The 26,088-nt window shown below is 37.6% G+C and overlaps 2 protein-coding genes across 3 annotated transcripts; both read right to left on the bottom strand.

Annotated features, from left to right (window-relative positions):
• Positions 1–390: 390 nt before the first annotated feature.
• On the bottom strand, positions 391–7,638 carry zgc:109965 (Nicalin-1-like). The gene is made up of 15 exons (XM_059329901.1): positions 7,491–7,638; positions 5,241–5,431; positions 4,865–5,009; positions 3,865–3,962; positions 3,655–3,732; positions 3,461–3,564; positions 2,955–3,043; positions 2,719–2,858; positions 2,002–2,180; positions 1,816–1,903; positions 1,671–1,709; positions 1,146–1,318; positions 992–1,045; positions 832–910; positions 391–685 (listed from the first exon to the last, which is right to left on the bottom strand). Exons 1-15 carry the CDS (start codon positions 7,636–7,638, stop codon positions 629–631), a joined length of 1,662 nt encoding a protein of 553 aa, XP_059185884.1. The 3' UTR covers positions 391–628.
• Positions 7,639–8,436: 798 nt separating this feature from the next.
• fam219aa (family with sequence similarity 219 member Aa) lies at positions 8,437–25,712 on the bottom strand. Of its 2 annotated transcripts, none has more exons than XM_059329209.1 (6): positions 25,491–25,712; positions 18,187–18,283; positions 15,206–15,299; positions 14,500–14,580; positions 12,821–12,896; positions 8,437–12,393 (listed from the first exon to the last, which is right to left on the bottom strand). In XM_059329209.1, the coding sequence occupies exons 1-6, from the start codon at positions 25,548–25,550 to the stop codon at positions 12,235–12,237; spliced, it is 567 nt and encodes a 188-aa protein (XP_059185192.1). In that variant the 5' UTR covers positions 25,551–25,712; the 3' UTR covers positions 8,437–12,234. The 2 variants fall into 2 exon arrangements, with proteins under 2 accessions (XP_059185192.1, XP_059185193.1); XM_059329210.1 differs by having other exon boundaries at positions 12,842–12,896.
• Between the last annotated feature and the right edge of the window lie 376 nt (positions 25,713–26,088).

The following is a 26,088-nucleotide window of genomic DNA, read 5'->3' as shown; positions in this document are numbered from 1 at the left end:
TTCTCAGAATCTCCCACCACCACCAACACCACCACCACCCAGGGTCACCTCTATTCACTGTCAGCATGCCACATGAGCATCAATAATTCACCAGGCGCTGTAGGGTGCCTTTGTGTCTCCACTGCTCTCACTGAGTTATCTGTGACAGGAACTGGCTGTTCATCTCGCTGCAGTGGCTGGGCCTTGTTTGACAGCCACGTTAAGCCCAGTCAAATCCATGTCAACAGAGGCAGAGCCGAGGACATGGGGAATCATAGTAATGATGTGGCAACAACGACCTTCACTGGTGCTCAAATCAAATCCAATCTGTAGTTTGTGCACCCCTCTTCAGTATACTTTGACCCGAGGCAAAATCCCAAACTCTTTTATTAACTTTGTTTGCTTTAAAACTCCTCCAGACAATAAATTCCAGTCAGTTTATATAAGAAATAGTTTACAGTGCAGTGGGTTTATGAAAACAATATACATTTCAAAGCAGAAGCACACTTTATAAGTCGTGCATATGATCAGTCCGAGAAGATTCTTGTTGCATTGCTTTCATGTTCTGCATAGCCAGTGAGGCAGAAGTCCAGTATGTGCAATGCAGACTTCAAAGCCTTCGTCGCAGACTCAGTATTCACAGTCTGATTTACTCATGCTTAGATTTCACTGCTGCTTTCAGCTTTGCGTAGAGATAACCACAATTCTGTAACAGAGAACAGACAGATGCTGTGAGAAAACAAAGCAGATACATCAAGTGTTGTCTACCTATATGTTAAAAGCACAAGATATCATTCAAGGTGCTATGCAAAACAATACAAATGGATGATATGAAAGGGTTCATTAACAAACCTGGATGGTGTAGTAAACAATCCCTAAATAAGCAGCAATGCAGCCACCGAGAAAGAGATCAAAAGCTGCAGGCTTCACTCTGGAAGAGAAAGTATCAGTGTTCAAGTGTCTCATTGAAATTACTCTATTGCACACAATGTATATGAACACATATATTTACCTGTACATCACTACTGGTTGGTTCATTTGATCAAAAAAGGTCATATCAGGGTCCCTGTAAGAGGAAATTTAGTGAATCAGGAGTGACATTGCTCCATTTCTTGCAGCATTGGTAAGACATTGCATTGACATTGTTTTCTTCTAATACTTTTTACCTCTTGTCCTGTCTGAAAGTGTGTTTGTGAACTTGCTGCAGGTAACTTTTGAACTCGTGCTCGAGTGAGTTAACCAGCTGGATGTGACCGGGTTCCTTATCCAGCAGTTGGGCGGCCCGAGGGACAGACGTCAGGAAGGACATCAGGCTGGACATACGACCATCGTGAAAGTCCTGAATCAAGAATTTAGATTTAGACAGAAAGAAAATGTAGGAAAACATCTTATGTGCAATCATATAAATGTATGTCAAGGAGTCACAATTTTTTACCCATGAAAATACTGATATTCACTGCTTTCTCAAATAGCAAAGGAAATTAATATTTTAATAACGTTGACATCAAGCTTTCCACACTTTATTATCTTAAAATATCTAAATAAATTGTTTTATTTAAATGCTCCCAATCCATAAATGAACAAGCTATAGTTATGATACAGACACAAGCCTTCCCTCTGCAATGGCTATAAATGAACACCAGAGGTCAGCACTTGTCTTTGCATATTGACCAAAATAACCAGGAACTCACCAATTGCCCCTTGAAAACCTGCACATCTTTTGGTGAACCCTTTTTGAAGATAATAAACATTAATCAACCATTAAATGATGACGAAAGATGAAACCACAGTTTATGTATTTGGATACAGAGATTCTGTTTTCATGCATTTAATCACCTTGTCAGACAGATTGTACATGTAACGTGCCAGTGCTTCTGCTATGATGACGCCGTTACGCTTCATTTTCCTGAAGTCCACTAGTGACCTGTGAAAAGACACAAATACAACAGTGATGTGTCGCTTTGCATCATCTTCTAATATCATCTTGTAGTAAAAAAGCCTTTAAAGACATAAAAATCCTACATGGTGTCAAGCATGGAGCCACGCAGCTCAGATTTGGGGTCTTCCACATGTGACAGAGTGAAACTTGGTATCCTGCGCAGACTGTAGCGCTCATGCTCCCACGCCACTGTGGACTCCACAAGATTGATCTTTTTATGGACCAATCCCAGCTTCACCCAGGGAAATCTGGAGGACACCACCTGGAAGAGTGATCACACATTTAGGTCCATGAAAACTCAGAAAGGCTTTTTTGGATCTAGCAGTAAAAATGTATTCCAGTTATGCAGCAATATTTCTGTCCTCATAAACTGCCTCCTAATATTTCATATTTTTACAATCTGTAAAACATTTATTTACACATGTTTCATGTTAATCTATTTGTCACTCTCTGAATGTTCCACCATGTTGGGGTAAATTATATTTTTTTAAAAAGTAGTTTGATCAACAGAATGTATGAAAATATTAGTAGTAAAATAGGTGTGTTTATGTGTAGAAGGTTGGCCACGTTCGGATCACTCACAGAGCTAATGCTAATTTAGCTCAAATTTTTCCACCCTGTTATATCTATCAACCAATAGAAACCAACCTACTCATGAGGATTATGATTTGAGTGCCTGTGATGGGCCAATATGTTTCCCTGACAGTTCATTATGTCACTGTTCTCACAATCTTTTTCTTTTCTTTTTCTTTTTGTTCAAAAGGTTGAAATGTTGCAAGAATGATCCTGAAGCTTGTTACCTCCTCCAGCTGTTGAATGAACGAGTGCATGGGAGTGTCTGGTTTAGGAGGGCGGGACACGTGCATGTACAGTTCATCACTGTTGGCCAGTGTATCCAAACACAGAACAAAAGCCACATTGTCATGCAGCAGGCTGGACTCTGGAGAGAAAAAGTTTGGAAGAAATAAATCAAACTGGGTTGACTGTGTAGGTTCCAAAGCCCAAACGCCCAAAAAACACTTAAAGAACAACTCACCAGCGTGGTCCAGATTCTCTTCAATCCATCTCCTTGTGCCGAGAAAATTGTACTTTCCGCCTCCAGTCAGGGAAAACATTAAATTATATCTATAGCGAGTTTTAAAAAAAAAAGAGAGAGAGAGAAAAAATAAGCAGTATCTACCATAACACACGGTGAAAGTTTACAGCTCCCTTGAGTATAGGACGCAACCAGTAATGTTAGTTTTAATAATTGGCTTTTAAATTATTTCTATCCCTAATGTTGTTGTTTTTAATCTACTGACTTTTATTTTATTGTTTTTCTTTTGTTTTGTTTTATTGATGTAAATAATAGTCTTGCAAAATTGTATTTGTTATTGTTTGTCTTTGTTTTTATTTGCATTCATTTATTTCAATTTGGTTCTGTGAATCACTTTAGGCTGCATGTTTTCTATAAAAGGTGCTTTATCAATAATATTTAGCAAGTTGAACAAATAGTACATGTTTTGTTAAAAGGTCCCTATTTGGCGGGTTGTTGTAACTCACGGTGGTCTGGTCCTCGGGCTGCTATAAAGCTTCTGGAAGAGACGTGCCAGCTCCAGCAGGATGGTGACCCCGCTGCCATTAGAATCTGCTCCATATGACAACCACTGTGTTATACACAAACACAAACATGTGCATGAACATCAGATTATACTGCAAGTGCTGAAATTGTGTTCCATCATATATATGTGACTCACTGGTGCCAGCCCGTAGGAATCATAGTGGGCGGTGATGACGATAGTGGGTGCATCCTCTCCTGTTCCAGGAAGCACTCCCTGAGACATACATCACCAGTTATATAGTGCACAACTGAGGACCAATCACAAGCCAGACTGATCAGGTCTGACTGAATTTATGAAGTCAATCGAAGGTTGTAACAGCTCTGTTCTGCCTTGTTACATACTCACCTCCAGTGTGACGATGGTGTTGTCAGAGAAGCTCTTAATGGGAACGTTGTTGCTCACTAAGATCTGAAAGGCTGTAGCTGTGACCATGCTTCGAAGGACTGACGAAAAAAAAATAAAAAATAAAAATCAGTATACATTTGTTGCATTGTTTTTCAGTAAAGCCTGACCGAATTATTGATTGTCCAATTTTATTACCCAATAATGCCCCACTACAGACATATCAGTATCAATCTGTTGTGATTTAGTAATGGGATTATCTGTTTATTTTATTTTGTTTGTGTATTATTTATTTAAATGGTTAGCAATTGACTGATACTTAACATATAGTAATGATGTTTATTTAACTATTTCTTATTATTATACTTTTTTAAATGGTCAGCAAATGAATAGTACTTAACATACAGTACTGATGATTATTTAGCTATTTTTTATTACTAGTTTTTTAATTGTCAGCAATTGGCTGATATTGAACATATAGTAGTTGTGTTTAATTAGCCTTTTTAAAATTATTATAATTGTTTAATTGTCAGCATTGGCTGATACTGAACATAGAGTACTTGTGTTTATTTAGCCTTTTAAAAAAATTAATTCTCTATTTAAACGGTCAGCCATTAACTGATACTAAACATGCATTACTGTATATTTAGCTATTTATTTTGCTTTTATTTTCTCAGTTTTCATTTCTATAATTGGTTACCATTGTAATACACTGTATGAAAAATGCATAATAATGTAAAATCAATTTAAACATTCTTCAATAAAGCTATTTGTTTAAAAAAGCAGCCTTCTGAGTACCTTTACAGACTCATATAGGTGCACAATTGGTGCACGACCCATAGAAAAGGTCTATTTTCATTCCAGCTCAAAAATGTATTATATTGGCCATCTTATTGGGAATTCTGTGAATTTTATCCCTTTAAACTTGAGATCAAAAATCCCTATCAGTCAAGCTTTAATTTTCAGCTTACAATACTATGTAATATCCTCTCGCTCCTCTCACCTCTGATGAATATAGATGAGGTCCGGGTGGCTGCAGCCTGCTTCACCTCCTCATACATGTAAAGCAGCTGTTCATCCTCAGGCGCCACATACACAGGCATGAGGGTCTCCTTCAGCAAGGCCTCATTCTCACTCATCATGAAGGACTGCGAGGGGAAAAGAGATCTTTCTGTTAGCACATACAGCAAATGTATTATGCTCTGTAGTCTGGTGATCATAAGACATCAGCAAGCTGTTACCTAATACCCCGGAGCACTAAGATATACGATATTATATTCTGCAACTGTCTGTGGATCAGAAAAGATGCTGAATCACTTTCCTTGTTGCCTTGCAGCATGTCCTGCAGCAAAGAAAGCTGTTTGTTAAAAGCTTGTTACCTGTATAGTGTCGTGGGGGATACTGGAGATATTTTTGGGCAGCAGGATCAGGATGGCAGCAGCATTTTGTCTCTGGGCCTCAAGGTATTTCTCTGTGGTGAAGTCCTGCACCTTCATGATGACACAGCGACGGGTCAGCACCGGCTCGTCCGCTGAGCGGGCTTCTGCCACCACGATGGCTCCACGGCAACCTCAACAGACAAATAAAAGACTAAACCCAAGCTTTCTAAATGTCCTGTTCTTAACTCCATGGAGTCTTGGGCTTTTTCGTCCATTTTTGAATCCTTTTCATCCTGCCTGTATACACCACTTAAAAAAATGTTTACATGCCATGTTGGTTGATTGATTGATTTTTTTATTTTGACTTACTGGATCAATATTTTGAACCAAAAAGAAACAAAGAAAAACCAACATAAATGTGATCTTGTGATTGTGTGTGATCCTGTCATCCAACTCTGGTTTTTATTCTAGTGTGACTGTATTTTATTTGTGTCTTCTATATTTAGTGTAAAAATTGTGTCTTTTTTGGTCATTTTGTGTCTTTTTGTTTTGTAATTTTGTGTCTTTTTTTGGTCATTTTGTGTCTTTTTTTAGTCATTTTGTGCCTTCTTGTGTCTTTTTTAGTCCTTTAGTCCAACATAAAATGAGATTTTGAATTTTTTTTTAAACTTTCAAAACACTATCATGCTCAATAAAGAATTGCAAAGGTTGCAAATGTGAACAAAAGTTGCAAATATAAGAGGGTTACATCCAGTTCTATCATTTTATACAAAATATATTGTCTCCAGTGTTACTTGGTATATCATCATCAAACTGAAACTGGCCTCATGGAGTTTACAGACAGAATTTTAGAGGTAAATTTACAGTAGGGCTCCACGCTGCTTTGTTTTCTAGTCTGGATGTGATGAAGAAGTCATGCTTTGGCGCTTTTTGGTGACTCCAGAGGGTTAAGGAAAGCAATTACAACATTTACTCAATTACTGTACTTCTGAGATACTTTTTACTACTTATATATACTACTACTATAGGATATATACCTATACATCCTGCTGCTTACATGTTAGTGCATCTATACTAATTATCCAACTACACGGTCACTCATAAAGTTGGAAAAAAAAGTGTTTTCAGACACAATCCTCTGTTAATTGTGGTTTCATTTTCATTATGATATGTTTGGAAGAAATCGATTAATAAAGTTTTGAGAAGATATACACTTTATCTGTCAAGACGAAATCACATTGTCACAATCATTTGACATTTCCTGTGTATATGTAACACTATGCGCTCTGAATAGAAAGAGATCATGGATGCTTTTACTTTTTATAGTTTACATTTTTTAAATATTATTTTCAATCTGTCCATTAAGACTGTCACATTCAACACCCTCATGTCTAGCTGACACTCCATTGTCCTTAAAGGATAACACAAATGTCTTAAGCCTGTGGTGGCCATGTTTAAACCCTTCTTGAATTGCTTATTATGTACCACTGGTTACCAACTGTATTCAAAATCTCTCACAATCTTAGCTATTCATGCTAAATGTGTAAAAACATGTAAAACACTCCACTGAAGTTGCAAGTCCTGCATTCAAAATCCTACTTAAGCACAGTAGGCTATTATCAGCAAAACATAAACAACAGCGTCAGATAAATGTAGTGATTTAGAGATTGTTCTGCTCATGCATCTTAGTGTTATTACATCTTCTCTTTTATTTATTTATTTGCTACTATTTGTTAGTCTATTTCTATATATATATTTTGTCATGCTCTAGTTACTACTCTAATACTTAATTATTTAAGATAATTAAATAATTGTTTGTTTCTATGTTTAGTTATCTTTTTATTATCAATAATATTTTCTCCTTTCTTTTTTATGTAAAGCGCTTTGTGTTGCATCTCTCTTGTATGAAAAGTGCTATACAAATAAAGTCTGATTGATTGATTGATTATAGTGGAGTAAAAAAGGCTAATATTTATGTCTGAAGTTATGGTGGGGTAGAACACTATAAAATGGATGATACACTCAAGTACCTCAAAACTGTAACTAAAATATAGTTTGCTGCCCCTGTCCACAGCAGTACATAACTTAGTTTTTTCCAGTAGTCATACTTGCTTCTCCAAACTGCCATCTTCTGTAGGTACATGACTGATAAGTTCCTCATATCAACTGTCTCTTTAAGTACAGAGCTTGAGTTAATGTGCACAATTACTTCCCACCTCTGGATGTTAAAGTGTAACTGTCTGAACTTACCATACTTCTGCTGCACCAAGTTGTACTGCTGCATCCTGTAGGCTGTGAACTCATAGGAGGATACAGCAGGGAGAGCCGAGCCATGAAGACATTGGACAAAGAGCAGCAGCAGAAGAGCGGCAGCTACACTCAGGTCTCTCTGCAACATGATGTCACGTCCTGCCTGCGTTCTGTCACTGCTCAATCTGTGAGGGAAGGCTGATGTTACAGTAAGCTACATAGAAAGCCAGACTATACACATGACACATTAATCATGGTAAACATTTTTTTTTGTAGTTTAAAATAGAGATACTCTTGACAACTTCATCAGGAATTGATGACTGAAGATCCATCTGGCCATGTAGAGAGTAACAAGTCTAAACAAACCCTACATAAGGAGCTTCCACAGGTCACAATAATAACATATCATATCTATAACCATGGAATGTTCTACTAGCATCATTTTGGTCATGGGAATGTTCCTCACCTGTCTCATGAGCCCTTTTACTACGCCTTCCTCAACTTCAGTGCTACTCCTTGCAGCGTGGACACAAACTAGCATGTGGGATTCAAGGCGTTTTCTGTAGGTAAGCCACCATTCACCATCTGCTCCCAAAGGGATCAACTCAAGGCTAATCACAAATACCCAACCCCCACGCCCTCACACTCTCTTCTCTATCTATCCATCAATCCATCCCTCCTCCCCATCAGCTCTTTCCTGGCTGCAGAGTTATATTCAGTCACTTCAGTAGGTAATCACACATCACCAGCAGAGACTGTGTGGGAGGCAGACAAAGTGTTTCGTACAGTAGCTATTTGTTTCATCTCCTGCAGGGACAACAGTCTGAAACAGTCTGAGGAGCTGGAGGATAGGAGGGCTTGAGAGTCTGTTGGTGAAATATGTAAAAGAAAAGAAACAGAAATGGCAGATGCAAATGTACAATTAAAGAAGGAAGGAAAACCACTCTTCAGATATCTAATATTTATTTTTTGATATGTTGCACTATACACAGAACTTTGACACTGTTAAAATCTAAATGGAACCAGTTCACAATCATCATAATAAGCACCTGACAAATAAAAAAAACAAAAGCATCTGTCTGCATAAGAATTATTTCCCATTCTTGAAAAATAAATTAAAACACACACAACTGCAAATAAATAGCTTCTGTTACAATGCATTACTTTAGACTCTGAACTTAAGAGATTAGTGAAGCTAACGTCCCGATTGAGACGACATTGGCCGGGAGTAGTGCACATGCCTGTGACGGCCTGTGTGTGAATTTAATAGGATGATGTTAATGATAGAGAAAAGAAAATCAGCACCAGAGTCAATCAGACAGTCAGGCCCTCAATGCTAACCGTAAACAGCTATACACACACCTTATTAGTGACATATTACCTGACCTACTGTACCATTCATGTATTTTTTTCTACTTACTGCAAGTAATTTTATTAACTACATCCATGGCACCTTATTTGCAAATTAAATGTATTTTTTAAAATTCTTGTTTCCTTTTTTTAATAACTCAAATGCAATAGAAACATTGAGGCTGTATCAGGTACAACAGTAATAATATAAAGTATATGTCCTCCTAAAGGTTAGCAGATAGAATTAGCATTTTTATTCTCTTCTTAAGTAGCTTTAGTTCAGTTTACTCACACACAGTACAATTCATTCATTCCTTTGACTAGAGCAAAAACTTCCTTTCTTGACCATGCTTGCAGATCTGGCACCTCAGTAATTTAGAGTCTTACATTTCACACTGATCGATAAAAGGACATTGGTTGCGACATTGGTTGCGGTGGTTTCTGTATGAATTTTCATAAAAATGTAAAACCTCCAAGTTGTAAACATGCTAACAAAATCAGCAGAGCATCAGTTATGAAAGATTAATGCAATGTTTCCTAAAAAACGCTGCAATATGTCCACAAAGGTAATCGAGGTTCATAGTAGATGCACACAGTATTTCAGAAGTAATTTAACATCCAGATCTCATATCCCATATACATGATATATACCGAATGCTACCAGAAAGAATTACTTACACCACAGTGTAAAGTGCACACATAATTAGGACTGCAGTTATATTACCAGAACTTATCTAGGTTTAAGTTATGTTATAAATAGAAAATGTTTTTCATATATTGTATTTTGTGTTTTTGGGAAAGCCTGTGTGATCTTCCACCATCATTTGTTTCAGAGCAGATTCACATGCAAGTGATTATTAACACTGACTACAAAACAACTGATGCCCATCAAGCTCTAGAGATGTCTTTAGGAGTGATGTAGTAATGACAAATAAACAGTATGCATTTAGTACTGCCTAAAAATAACTACTTCCTTTTCAACATCATGGGAAACATCCATTGGCATAAAGCATCGACAATACACAGCTGTGTCCGGTGCTACATATACAGTTCTTGTCCCCAAATCAAATCATACAAATTGGTTATCATAAAGCTCAAAGGGAGCATGTGCAGATGTACAACCATACAAACCAAATACACTTAATACTAAACTAGTTTCCTTTTCTGAAAAACAAGACAAGAAAAAAAAATCCCATTCAATTCAGTTTTTTCCCCCAACCTGCTGTGCTGTGATTGGCTAGTACTTGTGGGAGCGTGTCTATGTTCCCCGGGACCCTTTTCCCCTGCTTTTCCCAAAAAGGGTCCTATGTTCCTCTGTCTGTTACTTTTTCCACCATTACTGACAAATTCCATGGCAAATAGGCCTATGTAGGCCTATGGGCTGCAAATAGGCGTAACCTAACCCTAACCCAAAGGGTCCTATGCTCCCCAGTATGTATTGCTACAGGGAAACATATGACCCTTTTTGGGAAAAACAGAGAACATAGGACCTTTTTTCTAATAAAGGGTCCTATGTTCCTCGAGCGGGGAATATATGACCCGGGGAACATAGGTCCCAGGGAACATAGGGATGACCCCATACTGGTTACTTCAACACATCTTTAGTAGGCTAGCTAGCATCCAAAAAAAACAAGCAACTTAATGCTTAAGCCATACACTCTTGTCACAGCGTTGGACAGAACATTGCTATCGCTAAATAAGTGACACTGTTAATTTTCTTTCACCAGTGTAGCATGGAAAGGTGGTGGAATCAGCAAGCAAGCTAGCTAGCTAAATAGCCAGCCACTAGCTAGTGCATAGCATTGAACAACTTTATGCCTCATCTACACTCTCTTCTTACACCATAGGAAAGCACATTGTTATCCCAAGATGTGGTGGAATTAGAAAGCTAGCTAGCTCAGTAGCCATCCACTAGCTAACTAGAAAAATGTAACACCTTAATGCTTCATAAACAAAGACTTGGTACAGCGTATGAAAGCACATTGCTGTCCCCAGATGAGTGACAACTTTGTTCGGCTCATTTTCTTTTATCAGTGTAGCATGAAAACATGGAACTAGCAAGCCAGCTAGCTAACTAGCCAACTACTAAATGAGTAAAATCTAACACACAATCTTGCAACAGTAAGAGTAGAGTGCAAGAGCAGGAAAAGCACATTGCTATATCGAGATAATCTGCCACTCACAGCACAGTAGGGCAGGACTAGGCGCAATAACATATTTCATTTCAATCCGGCAATATGGAATCACTTTATGGACATTCTTCAGAACCCATGACTGGAGCAGCAAAAATTGCACAGCCTTTTATGTATTTGCACATATTCTAAGCCTCTCATTATTATTATTTTGTAACCACATTCACTGGGAGTGACTGCCTTTTTGCTCCTCTCACACATCCTCTCATGTCAGGGCTAACAGGGACAAACGCAAAGGAAGTACACACAAACTCAAGAGCTGTTTCTACAACTGTCTCTCTATATCTACTGATATTACACTGGGTAAACCTAAATATTACTAATTTGATGTTCTTAAAAGCACGCCTCACATAATGTCTCATCGGCACAAGGATGTGTTCAATCAGGTAATAAAAACTGATGAATCATCTGCACAAGCTGGTCATTAGGACAGTGTTAACAGGCAACATGCAAAACTATTTGTTTTCAGCTTTTTTTTTCACTGAATATGAAACAATTAAGCAGTACAACCTTGGTGTAACAGACAAACTTGAAAAAGAAAACTGGAATTACTCTCATAGTGTTCTGAGTGTAAGCATTCGTGTTTCATCAGGAGCTTGATGATTTAGCACTACTTTCTTGGACATATTTAGACAGGCATGTCATTTTCATGTTTGACACATATATACACTCAGGAAGACAAAGCAGACTGGCTGAAAGAAAAAAAAACAATGGCCACTACTAAACTTCTAATCTGTTCTTGTCCATCGACACACGAGTAGAAGTAGATTCCATGGATGATGCACTGGCACGATAATAGTCACCTTGTCACCATTTCAGGTATTTGTTCGCACAATTTCATTTCAGTTCTTCCACAATGTCGCACAGTTCCTCAGGGTCCTTGAGAGCCAAAATATCCACAAGCATGAGATTGAAGTCAAAAGAAGAAGAAGCGAAAGTAACATGTTTTCCTTAGAGGTAATGTTTCTGCCGTCAATCAAGTAAGATGCACAGATCCTACCATAGGAGGAACGCGCACAGATACTGTACATATTGACTTTTCTAAAGACTTGATCTCCATTTCTTAATTTAGCATTTATAAACCCTTGTTTTCCCTTTGTGCCATTGCCAGCCGATAGTTTCTCCTCATTGCTGCCACTCTGGTCAGTAGTTGGATTCAGTGCAGGTGGCAGGCAGGAGTTTTTTTTAGGGGGGAAATGGTGCTACTGGATTTGACAGGCTGTAGAGGGAGCAGCCTGGCAGCACATGCAGGTGGGGTTGACTGCTTTGGGGGGGATAAGATCCAGGTCCTCGTCATCGGGGATCTCATCGAGCCGGTACCCATCCTTCAGGAGCTGGATGTTCAGGTCCTGGTTGATCTGCTGCAGGTGCAAAACGGAGAAGACAGTATCAGCAAAGCTTCGGTTTTGATAAATTCTTAACCTAGGAACGACCTTGTTAGTTAAATTAGTTCCTATGTTGATTCTAAAAATCTTATTATTGATGTTAATTAACATGGTGAATCGATTCAATTTAATTTTACAGAAACAGGATGAGGGAAGAAACATAGACAAACAAAAATATTCTACTCTTGGAGGAAGAAATGAAGAGGACTCTCGATGAGAATTATTGGTAAATCATTAAAGATGGCTATGACTATGATTCCTCAGAGAAGCCAGAATACATTTTTTCAATGGGTGCACATATACCTGGTGTGAGGGTTGTGACAATGGAACTGGGTGATCAGGTGGTGATGTTTGTGGATTCAGCAAATGACGCAGTGAAACAGTATAATGCGTGTATAGATACCTGGTCCCTCAGACATCTCACCTCGGCTGAGGAGTATCCTGATGAGGAGTATCTGGACATATCGAAGTCATCGTCACTGAAAGACAGGAGACATCAGCAGTTAAACACAAGCGTAAATACCATGGTCTGACTTTGATCTGACTTTAATATCGACTCTCTTTTGAATCAGGGAAATGATCTCTCTGAACTGTCTGTTTACGTCTAAAAAATGCCAAAATGAAACCATTTATCATAGCCAGGTACTGTAAAACTTATTGTCAAGTTTTTAAATTATTTATGGTACAGGGACAAATCATATGTGACAAGCACTTCAATCAGGGAAAATAACTAAATTGAAGCTTAAACTAGGGATATTTCATCAAAACCACCTTATGTCTCATTTAAGATTTCATCGAAAATAAACCATTTGCGCTACTGTAAAAAAACAGTCAAATGGCAAATATTCTGTGAAACTTGGACTGAACTATATGCTGTTTGTACGGAGCAAAGAGTAAAGGACAGGTTATAAAAATGTAAATAGATAAATATGTATAGCATGTGGAGACCCCAATATTTTCATAATATAAATATAAATACAGATTTTTGTAATATAAATTATATGGGAAATTCAACTTCGATTATTTTTCTTGAAAAAAAAAAGATAATCAGTGTATTATTGTGTAGTTATCCCGCTTTTTAGCCATTGTTGTGCTGTTTCCGTAGAGATACAGGGCTTATGTACTGCAGTGAAACACAGGGCCACAGTGAGTAAAATGTGACATAAGGGGGAAAATAGCCTAAAACTGCTTGAGGTTTAGAGGGTTAACATTATATAGCCTCTAAATGACCTTGAGGACATCATCTGGGTTATTTATTTATTTTCATAGATATGAAAAATGTCCTCCAGAGCCACAGAGGGCATTATACAGTACAACAGTACACTTTAAAAACGGCTAACATTAGTTAACAGAGACAATCTGCTGCAGTCTCTTGATATCTTTGGAAAATATTCGCTTTATTAGAGATGAATGGACAGACATACAGACTATAGCACATGTTTAACAACATACAGGACCATAGCAAGCTGTTTCATATAAGATGTGATCTAAGGAGAAATGATATCATGCAAATGCAGCTAACGAGCCTTTTCCCCCAAATGAGTAATCTGCCTTTCATACACTGTAAACAAACAGAACAGACTGATTATTGTGTGAAGGCTGTGCATGTGAATCTAAAATGTGGACAATAAACAAGCGGGTGTCCTGTGTGTCTGTGACTCAGAAAGCTCGTCAAAGGTCGTGTATGATGCAATACATGATGTCAGGCTGGTTGGCTGGTTGGGTGCTCATTTCACACGAGAGTTTCCCTCGTGTAGCAGCATACGGAGGACAAAGGGTGGGACTCAGCTGTGTCAAATGCAGACCTGCTGGTACAGGGTGGAAGCGAGCACTCCCTCTGAGCCGCTTTTCCCTGTCCAAATCCTCACCCCACTATCCTCTAATCCTGCGCCGTGGGAGAGGCTTTGCCCCCTTTTTAGGATTCTGTTAAGAACTCTCTAAAGTTGCTCTATGGATTAATGTACCATCATGACAGAGTGAGACCTATACACGTTAGCAAATTTTACTTTTAGGTTGGCTTGAAAAGTTTTTCGACCTGTGTCAGATTTTGGTGTTTTTTTTAAACTTCAATAATGTGATTACCTGTCAGTGTCCAGTGCTACCAGGGGCTTCTCATCTGGGCTCTGGTCTAAAGAGGAGTAGCCTTTGTTCGGCACCACCAACCTGAAGATGAGCGCAGAAAAAACGGCACAGAACACAAAGACGACACAGAAGACAGAAGATAAAACTTGAAAAAGCATTCAACAATTAACAAAAGCCCAAGCAGTACAATGCATTCTTACAGAAACAAAATACATTTCAAATCATGTAAGACAGCTATAGAATAACTGTCACTCCTCTTAGTATACAGGCCACAAAGACATTAAAACTGGGGCTAATCTGTAGCCTTCAGACTGCAGGCGTTTCTAGATTATTTCTCTCCCTCTGTGACTCGGGGTCCAGACTAGTCGGCAGCCTTTCTTATATTTTCACTAATCCACCAGGGAGTGGGATTAGACAGATGAGCCAGTTGTCAATGTTGTGGGTTGTACTGGGTTTATGCTCAGTGATCCGTGATTTTTTTTTAGTAGTCAAACAAACAAACACATCTTCTCTAATAAGCCTCGCTTCAACATTAGGAAGTCTGATGGCGTCCCCCAACACACTGGCAGCAAATAACAATTTAAATAGCAGGCTAAGCAGAGGATACAAACGCATATTGCTTGAGATGCTAATTGATGCAAAGGTTAACATTTGTGGTCGAGTTGGTAAACATAACAGGAAACAAGTAGGCAGTGGAAGCTGTTACCTTGTCCTGGCATTCTTCTTGGGTTGCTGATTGACAGGACTTCCCACGGTGCCATTCTTTACTGATCCCTTCCTGGCAAGGTCCCTCTGTTTCTCTGGGCAACCACAGGATGTGAGGTCATCAGTAAATGCATCAATTAACCCCAAATTCATGACCATCAGTTGTAGATGTATATGATTTTGTTCAAGTTCCATACAGTTCAGTACAGTAAAGCCTGCACAGGCAGCAGTGATTCACAATCAGGGGTACTTATACTCCAGGGGGTACTTCTACTACTTCTACTTGAGGTACTTATAAAGATTGCGGAGCACAAAGGAAGTATGATTGGATTGAAAGAATATATATATATATACAGCCTATGTTACCTGTGTTACAGCCTATATATATAGGCTGTAACACCTGAACACTACATGTATTTGCAATTAAGTACGAGAGTATAAAAACTAGTTAGTAAGTGAGCACCAAAGTTTGAACAGGCAGCTAAAAGTAATGAGTAAACAGTTCAAATAATAAGTTAATAGTAATGGATAAACAGTTAAAGTATTTAGCTACAGTAGTGACAAAGAGTTCTACTGTCTTATCTTTAACAGAGACATATTTATATATATATTACTTCTCTTTTTTGTTAACCACAGGTACTGTGTGAGTGATATGTGTATTATGGAAGGACTGATTGTATAATAAAGCTGTCTGTTTTGTTTAAAATGATGTGAAATACCCCAAATTTCATGTATTGTTTACAATGACAATGAAGATTTCCTTTCTATTTGATTCTCTTCTATAAATAATGAGCTTAAATTAATGGATACAGTGGATTCAAAAAATATGGTCGGAGTTTTTTTGCTAAAAGTACTGAATAGAGAGTTTGGATTATTAACCTAACGTAATGGATTTATTTAAGTAATCAAGTAATGGGTTTGATTATTTTAAATGGTTAACTTAACATATATATATATATATATATATATATATATATATATATATATATATATATATATATAGTTGTTAGAAATATTTATTTTATTTAGTTGCACTGACTAAAGAGTTCAAATATTCATCTTAAAGTAATGGGTGAAGGGTTATTAAAAGTTATTTTTTAATAATGGATAAATGGCTGAAATGTTTACCTTAAAGTACTGACTAAACAGTTTGAATAATTAGCAGAGAACCAAATAGAAAAGGGTTGGAAAAGTAATCTTAAAATAATGAATAAACAGTAGAAGTAGTACGAGTAGCTGATCAAACCATCCTAAATATCGACAGTTCAGTTGTATAAAAACACTGTTAATATCGACTTATATAGAATCAATAGTGTTATACATTAGAAAAAAACACTGGAAATGAATGAAAGGGCTGTGTGAGGGCTGTGAGGCACCCTTAGACCTAAAATGTTGGGAAACACTGGTATAGATGATGTCATTCTTTGACAAATTGAGTTTCAGTGAGTGATTCAGTCAGTTTCAGAGTGATTTTTCAGGAAACAATATTTTTCAGCAAGGCTTTTTTTTTTTTTTAAAACAGAGCCCTTGAGACTAAATCAAAATGAAGAATCCTGAGAGTAACAAAGAGTTTTACAGTGTGACGCAGTAAAACAGGACAGGCAGCTCAGAAACATTCTGACACCTCTGACAGTGAGAGGACTTTAATAAGTTATTCTTTAAAGAAGGCAGCCTTCAGAGTCATATCAATGTAAAATCAGTGCACAATCCCCATACAAAGGCCTATTTTTATTCTCAATAATTCCGTATATCAACCGTCATACTGGTAGTCAGTGAATTTTTCCTCTAAAAATCGGAATCGGTCTGAAAAATCCAATATCTGTTAGGCTCTAGTAAAAATGTAAAAATGCATGATAATTTAGAATAGAGTCAGAAGGGACATTTTTATACTTTTATTACATAAAGATTTAGAAAAAACATTAGAAAAAAAACACTGGAAATGAATGAAAGGGCTGGGAGGTACCCTTAGAGCTAAAATGTTGGGAAACACTGGTATAGATGATGTCATTCTTTGACAAATTGAGTTTCAGTGTGAGTTTTCAGGAAACAATATTTTTCAGCAAGGCTTTTTTTATTTTTAAACAGAGCCCTTGAGACTAAATCAAAATGAAGAATCCTGAGAGTAACAAAGGGTTTTACAGTGTGACACAGTAAAACAGGACAGGTAGCTCAGAAACATTCAGACACCTCAGACAGTGAGAGGAGACACAGTGCTGAAGAATATCATTTCCCTGACAGACAACAGGCTACAAACACAATGCGTTTGCTCATTTGACCTTTCATGATGCTGGAACACAAATCTGCATAGTGCCGTAGCCCATGGCAAATCTCCTTCTCAGATGTGTTAAATTCTTTTTTGTTCTACAATGGCTTTCCAGCATTTGCTCCTTCTTACTGATAAACCTTAACCCATAAGAACCCATAGTGACACCCGTGTAACAAACACGTTAAATCTTCTATTTTTTGTTACTAGGCTAAGTTTAAACCAATTCAACAATTCTAATCCGTTAATACGGTGTCCAGTATTGGATTTAACTAGTTTTGACCATATTTCCTGAACAAATTAAAGTCACAATTTTGATAAGCAAAAAGACACATGGTTATTAGTATCTATTTATTATCGATTTATTATTATTATGCTACTTTAAAACAAATCTAAAAAATAATTTGTTGTTAAACGGAACTAATAATGTCACAATTTTGATAGATGTTGTGGGGATGCAGAGAAAAAGGCAAATTTGTGTCTAGTTTTTTTTTTATCTTAAAATACGAATATTATAAACATAAATACTATAAGCGCCCAATGTAATGTTTATGTCACATCACAGATCTTTGACATTTAGGGATAGTATTTTTGAAAACACATCAGAAATGGTGGTATATCCCCCATAACTTTCCCTTAAGGATAACTGGTCTGGGTTCTTATGGGTTAATAATAAAGTGTGATGTCTTGTGTTGCTCTGCAGTGTGTTGGTGTGATACCTATTTGGACTTGCAGCGGTGAGGGCTTGTAGTTCATGGCCACAGTCTCCCCCTTGGTGTCAGGGTCGGCCTCGGAGGTGGAAGACGCTGCTGGGTCCTAGAATAAAAAAGGCAGAGTACAGAGCATGTTAGCTTAGATACAAATTAATACAGTGCTGAATGTAACTTAGTACACTTACTCGAGTATTGTGGTTAAGTTCACATTTTACTGAAGCGTACTCTTAACATTAACACTTATCTGCTCTACTCTACTGCCCTTACTTTTTAACTACACAATGTTTGACTTGTGCTTTTTATTATTTTATCTCTTTTCTTATCCTGCTGTATCTTATTTTATCCTATTTATATTTAGGGACCGAGCACTAACGGTGCAAGGACCCTTTTGTAATTGGTCCGTTTTTTATTATTATTATACTTTTTTTCCCTCAAAGTAAATTGCCTTTTTGGGGGCTTTATCATATTCAAAAAGTCACCATTTTTGGAATATACATAAATCTCCGCTTAAATTTACGTATTCTAGTGGTCCCAGGAATGGGCGTGGCAAAATGACTCAACAGCGCCCCCTTGAAAGTCAAGAAAATTCAGCCCCTCGCACAGGAATGTCGTATCGGCATGAAATTTGGTACATACATGTATCATTTTATTTCTATTTCCCTGTTTTAATTGACTGTTTTTACTGTTTTCAATTGTGTCTTGCTGTTTTTAATGTGTATGTAAAGCACTTTGAATTACCTTGTGTTGAATTGTGCTATACAAATAAACTTGCCTTGCCTTGCCTTTTAACTACTTGTACTTCCTTTTCAAGCCATTTTTACCTCACAAGAGCTCAGAGGAAAATGTTGTATTTTTTACTTCTCTACAGTTACCTGACAGCTTTATTAACTAGTTATTTTTATACACAAAACATATGAAGTTAATAAAATATAGTTTGTCATAAAGGAAATTTCCAAACAGTTTATAATACTGGTACAGCTGAAACAATAAGTCATAATCAATTAGTCACCTGACAGAAAATGAATAGCTAACTATTTTTATGGTTAAAGTCATTTTTTATGTAAATACATTTCATGGTTTCAGCTTCACAAATATGTAGTGTAATTATTTTAATGTATTTTTAATGATTTTGAGGTTTAAGTGTTGTTTGGACGAAACCAGTATAGTGAATGGGCATTTCTCACTATTTTCAGACTTTTAACAAATCAACAATCAATTTATTAATCTATAATGAAAATATCAATCATCAATTCAACTCCTATATACAATTGTTCAAAATGAGCTCACCTTAACCAACCACATATTTGATACTAGGACTAATTTAAAAATGCTGCTATTTTATTTTATTTTTATGTATTATTTTCTTTTCATTTAAATGGTGAGCAATCCAGCGGTACTGAACAGAAGAGTTTATTTTGCTTTCTCCAGTGTTTGTTTTTATTCTTTATTTTATTTTTATATTTTCATATCAATAATGCCTTGAAAATGTAATACATGTAGTATCATGTCTAATACTGTTATAAATACTTTAATAAGTTATTCTTTAAAGAAGGCAGCCTTCAGAGTAGCTTTGCAGAGTCTTATCAGTGTAAAATCAGTGCACAATCCCCATAAAAATGCCTATTTTTATTCTCAGAAAATCAACTGTCATATGGTAGTCAGTGAATTTTTCCTCTAAAAATCGGAATCGGTCTGAAAAATCCAATATCTGTTAGGCTCTAGTAAAAATGTAAAAATGCATGATAATTTAGAATAGAGTCAGAAAGGGACATTTTTATACTTTTATTACATAAAGATTTAGACTTACATACTTTTACACAAACATCATTTCAATGCAGGATGTTTACCAGTTACTATTTCCACAGTGGTACTAGTACTTTTACTTGTGTCTGAGTAAATTCTCTACCACTGACTGACATCTTATTTAGCACAATCTCGAATATATTGTTTGCTAATTCAGAAGCTGACAGGGATTAAACCTGGACCCAAGCTGTTTTCTAGTAATACACTTCCAATCAACTTGTGCTCTACTTCCATTGGAGACCTGCAATTGAACACAGTCCTGCGGGCACAATCAACTCAGCACTGAGAGCACCCCACTGATTTATCACAAGGCTGGCGCAGGCCCACACAGCCCAGAAAATCAGCTCTTTTTTTAGAAGCTGCTTGTGTCCAATACCCTGGCGAGATTTCCCAAGCCTATGTGCGACTATAGCTGCCTGCTTTGCAGCATCAATAGGCTCGAGTGTTCTGCCTATGTCTCTGGCTCCGTCTCTTTTATGTGTGAGCGGTGATGGCATGGGGAGGAGGCCGTGGGAGAACAGAGGGGGTTGCTGTTGGAGCCACCGTTTGCCCAGATTGAGAGAAGGGAGCTGGGTTGCGCTTGGCCTGCTCTGCTAACAGAGCTCCACATTATGTTGATCCTACAGGCCTCCCCTTGTTGCTCTCTGAGGGTCTCCACAGGCCACATGGACCAAGGCTACCAGGCTTTGGCTTTCAATAACTCTGTATTCTCTCCAGAGACATAGCTGGTATATTTAAACAATCCCTCAAGCAATTAAAAAACTGGAGCTGAAAGAACTTTCAAAGAAAATTCATATAGGCTCAACTTTATACAGACAGAGTGTACTGCTTGAATAAATATATTTTATGAATGTGAAATTAAAAAAAATATAACCAAAGTTTTAAAGATCTAAAGGACACCTTACAGGCCTGGACCTGTTTATACTTAATAAAAAGCTTTTTTAAAAATGCATGAAAACGAAAGTGTCTTTAAAGATTGCATGGGGACTGAGGGGGATTACAAAATAAATAGGTCTGGACACCGATATGCCTCAATCTATTTCATCAAAACGTTTTCATGGTATTACAGAACTAAACACAAGGAATTTAGGCCAATTCCGCGAGACCAGTAGAGCTTATCCAATCTCACAGGGCCTGATAAAAAATTCATGAGTATTTAGCAGGGACAGTGAGAAGCTTATTTTGCATATCAATTTTCATGTAACACATTTAAAAACAAGCTGCCAACAACAACATCTGGTAAAACAGCATCATGTAACATGTTCAGATGCACAAGCTAAATCCAAGCAAAAAGAAGCTTGAGTAGTGGCGAAACTAGTATATGTTTATGTTATGTGTATATATTGTATGTTTAGATGCATAGGTCATATTGTTGAATATTACCATGGCAACGGCAGACTAAATCGCAAATGTGCATTAGTGTCAAACCTCTTAGTTCATCTTTGATTTCCAAGGGTGTCTTCAACAAGCGAACCCCGACAAAACATATGACGGCACTGAGGGTAGGGCTGGGCGATATATCGTTATAAAAAATATATCAATATATTTTCGAATGTGATATGGAATTAGACCATATCACACATATCGATATAGTTCTTTTTTTTCCCTTTCTTTATAAATGATGCCCTTACTGGGGTTTGTCATATTTAGTTCTTTTGTAATGTTCGTTATTCTTTTCTCATAAAAATATAGATTTATTTCAGAAAAAGATTGGCCTATTTTATTTTATAGGCTATTTTTATTTAAGATTTTTATTTAAATGTGCACTTTATGGAGCTTTGATTTTTTTTTTTTAAAAGTACTCCTGTTGTAATACAGTATTAATGTTCACTTAAGTTTCAATAAAACTACTTTGACATGTCATATTTGGCTTTGATTTTGACTGAACATTTGCTCTCACTTTGTGATAAAAATATCGGGATATATATCGTATATCGATATTCAGCCTAAATATATCGGAATATGACTTTTGGTCCGTATCGCCCAGCCCTTGCTGAGGGTCACATGCATGTTGCGGCTATGCTTGGTCTGTTTCCATGCAAGAAAAACATGACGGCCTGGTTATATTACAGCTAAACAGTTTCTGAAAATATTTGAGGTGAGAAATAGGCAACACAGTAACAGAATCTTGATTATTATTTGATCAGTGCTGCTTAGTTTGACAGTTTGATCTGAGTTTTGTGATTTGTACTGAACATCAATCATCCTATCAAACCCTGTGAGATAAATGGTTGTGATTGGCACGTTCAGGTCCAGGCCTGGGGGAAATCTGTCTGTCTGAATAGTGGAGTAACAGGACTCATCTGCAAGAGCAAATAAAACACGAGCTGGGCAGATTCAACCGGTTTCCGGGCTAATTGAATATGTGATATTTTTGAGTTGGAGCACGGTTTTTAGGGGTGAAACTTTTGGAATCTTTGACTGACTGGACATAAAAGACAGTAGATGCATTTTAACTTGTAAAAAAAATAATCTGTTCCTGAAACTAGTTCTGAACATTTGGGGGGAAGTAACCTGCAGGACATTATGTTACTGTTATCAGAGTTCAGCCAGTCAGAGCAATCCATCTCTTATTGTGAAAGAAATGTAGCCTCCACTTCTCTGATGATGAATTACAGGCGGAGGGATCTTTTTGTGGTCCAATATGGCCAATTACACCTTCAATAGTCTCATCTGGCGACGAAGCATCGTTCACTTGGCTGGAATAATTAATGAGAGCTGCTACAGTGACTACGGCATGAACACTGGAAGGAGCACTGAAAGCAGAGCACACAGATGAGGCTTTCCCCCTGTAACGAGCACAAACACAGGCTCTTTCTGTTCTGTGACAGGCCCTTCCCTTGGATCATTAAGGCTTACCCAAAAGGATTTTTTTCATTCTTGTTTTTCACACTTCACTTCCACCGCGGACAGATACTGTGATGAGGTAGGGTCATATAGTCTGTCAAGTAAATCCCTTTGAAATTATTCAGCAGAACTGGCAGTGAATAATGAAAGGGACCCAGTATTAAGCTGTCTGGGACAGAATTCACTGCCACTTCTTGAACATAAGACGCCTCAATTTACTGATAGCAACTAGGGGGTAGCCCACAATAAGCAACAGCTTATACTTTATCAGTCTAAACTTTGGCCTGAAGAAAAAAATCCCAAACCTTAATACAATACAAGGTTATGTCTCTCAGCATGTACTTTGTGATGTAAGAGCAATATTGTTTTGGAATGAAGCATTCTAAGGTAATTTTGCTATTACATCACAATAACAGCCAATCCTGCCTTTGATTTCAATAATTTAAATTATTTTGATCAATACAGATTTTTAAATCCTAGATCACAGCAGTTAGCTGAACAGGGCCAAAGCCATGTGGATTTAAACATGCATTAAGAGCCTATATTTCCCTGTTAAACCATATGCAAGTGCTGACAGTCACTAACAAATGAGCACAACCTGGCCTCTGACATTGGGGGTGACACCTTTCATTTTGATGTATTAAAAGTCAACCTGGTCAGTAACCCTGACCCTCAACCTGCATTAACACACACCTGCATTCTCTCACGGTCACGGCCACGCACAAAAACATGTGTACACACATATACCTATAAATGATATCAGCTTCATCACCCTGTCCTCCAACTCCTTTACTGCCTCTGATGATGAAGAGCCACAAGGTTGCTGACACAGCACAGACACTGCATGATTGGTAGGATTATACATCACAGCCTCCTACTGGCCAATAGCAGCGTAGACTGATACATCAGGTGACCAACAGAACAGTTGCATGTTCTCCTTATGACAGTGTTAACTTGGCTGTAGCTGTCATAATTAGATTTAGCCAACAGGAGTCAGTCTCAAATGTCCTTGCGGTAAATGATAGGCCAGTTTGTTTAAAATGAAGATATTAGGAATATTTGTTTATTTAAAAAACAATATTAGATTAAGAATAATTTACAAAAAATCTAAAGCTTGAAACATCTTTGATAATAAACAATAACTCAGTGATTCAAATCACTCAAATTCTATACAAAGCTGTTTTACTTGTGTGAAATTAATTCTCAACAAGGAGGCAGGTGCCAAGTGTATTCATGCGGTTTAGGAATTACAATGAAGTTATTAGCATTAAAATGCACGGCCATGTGTGGCACAGCAAGTGTGATTCTAACACAATCAGACATGGTTTCCATTCAAAGTGAGGGACTGCTTCAGAGGATTTAACTGCTAAAAGGTAGCAGGTAGCATTTACGAGACCCACAGTGTTGTTAAGGCACAGAAATCACATGAGGTGATAGGAAATTAACTATACCATTTCTAACAGGACAGAATCTGACCCACAGAGATGCACTGCAGCCACAACCCCAGTATCTCTGATATTGGATTCACTGCCACAGAAATCTCACTGGGGGAAACATGAGAGCAGACTGATCAAATCTTTATAAGGAGAGGCAATTGCTGCTGCATAAAAGACTTTCTGTACCGGCAAATGGAGGTTCTTCTGTGATATCTGCTTGGGTTTTGCCTCAGGGAGAGGAGGGCTGGGGAAAGCACGGGTACGATAATGAACAGTAGAACTCTGCTTTTGCCTAAACCCCTGAGGCAAAAAACTTAAAGATAAAAAGGGGACAGCTGTTTGAGATGGCTTTGTTTGAAGTATGGAGAAAGGGGCTGGCACCAGATGAGATTTATCTATAGTAGCCCAAAAATAAGATGAAATTAAAGCTCAAAATGAAACAGTGGTTCAGTAAGTTATTGATGACTTATCATTTCAGATCTTGTCCAGTGTGCAGGTCGGGCCTGTATTACATATATACTGGCATTCAAACACAAGAATACACCATTATGTTATCAACAGTGCAATGGAGAATGAAGCATATAACTGGCTACTGCTGTAGGATATAGTTTGCTAATTTTACTGTCAGGTATGTGTCCTATGATAAATCATGTAAGGAGACAGTATGTTATTATGGGCCTGCTAGGGCTAACCATCCTGAGGGTTGCAGTCTGCAGTATCTGTGTGGACAGAGCTCCTGTTCACGCGATCATTTAGGCTCTCGGCTCCAACAGTCATCCCGACCCAAATAACACGTCACCAAATGACGAAATGTCAAAGCAGGAGGCTATGTGTTGATGTAAACAAGCGCATACTGACGTGAATTTAGGAAAAATCATGATTTTAGTCAAATGCGTAGTTTGGCTACGAGGATACAATAAAGTGAAGGCTTGTCTATTATTTAATTACTATATGTAACTAACTACAGTTATTTTTTATGTAATCACACTAAGCAGAGATATATAACGGTAGCCGCTATCCTTTCATCTATAGAAAATTAATCTACACCCATTCCAGAGCTCCAGTTTGTCCCAAAACTGTAGATTGCTATCGGCTAGCTCCCACACGCAGATTATGTGACACAGCTGTCACGATAAACCCACAACTAAGCGACACAAAAATGTTCCCGTTTGTATTGAATATAATTATATGCATAAGATGAGCTTTTCTCTTTTCATCTCTTACCAAAGGCTGTGTCTCCCCGTTGACTGGGGGTACTTGGAACCGGTCGATTTCTTCCATCATTTTGGCAAAGCGTTACAGAAACGATGCAGTAGTCAAGATAAAAAAGCGACTTGTGTCTAACTATCCCGGTTGGTGATGCTCGGTTGTCGGGATCCTTCGTTTTTCAGCATGATAGCAGTTCGTTTTCCTCCATCCTGACAGAGGTGACTCGACAGCAAAACAGCAGTACCGCCCCACTTCCGGGTCTATCGAATATTCATGAGGCGCCTGTCCAATCAGAGGACATATCATACTGAAATGCGTAGTGAAGTAATTTCATGCACTGACGGGGAATTTAAATATGTTATATACATATCGTCACCCTGTTAAAATAATGGCCTAACTAATTTTTTCAAGTTTTGCAGAAAACACAAAAAACTTCACCAAAAGTGTAGCATCTTTATTGATCATTTCACTCAAAAAGGGTGTAACAAAGGATGGCTATTGTCATAGTAATAACACTGTGTGTAAATTATGTAACTTAAGATAAATAAATGACTTAGGCAATTTTTTGAACATGCCTTTGTGACTTAAGCAAGATATGGTAACACTTTATTTT

Source organism: Centropristis striata, chromosome 3, assembly GCF_030273125.1.
Source record: "Centropristis striata isolate RG_2023a ecotype Rhode Island chromosome 3, C.striata_1.0, whole genome shotgun sequence".
In the NCBI taxonomy this organism is placed as follows: Eukaryota; Metazoa; Chordata; class Actinopteri; order Perciformes; family Serranidae; genus Centropristis; species Centropristis striata.
Note: the sequence above shows the minus strand (reverse complement) of the source record. Positions and strands in the feature narration are given on the sequence as shown.

Excerpts from the sequence above, each read along its gene's own strand:
- fam219aa (XM_059329209.1), bottom strand. The coding sequence starts at position 25,550 with ATGATGGAAGAAATCGACCGGTTCCAAGTACCCCCAGTCAACGGGGAG. Across the intron at positions 14,581-15,205 it reads AAGAAGAATGCCAGGACAAG|GTTGGTGGTGCCGAACAAAG; the intron begins GTAACAGCTTCC and ends GCTCATCTTCAG. Across the intron at positions 12,394-12,820 it reads TGAGATGTCTGAGGGACCAG|CAGATCAACCAGGACCTGAA; the intron begins GTATCTATACAC and ends TTGCACCTGCAG.
- zgc:109965 (XM_059329901.1), bottom strand. The coding sequence starts at position 7,638 with ATGTTGCAGAGAGACCTGAGTGTAGCTGCCGCTCTTCTGCTGCTGCTC. Across the intron at positions 5,010-5,240 it reads TCCCCCACGACACTATACAG|TCCTTCATGATGAGTGAGAA; the intron begins GTAACAAGCTTT and ends TTCCCCTCGCAG. Across the intron at positions 1,904-2,001 it reads GGCTCCATGCTTGACACCAT|GTCACTAGTGGACTTCAGGA; the intron begins GTAGGATTTTTA and ends GTCTTTTCACAG.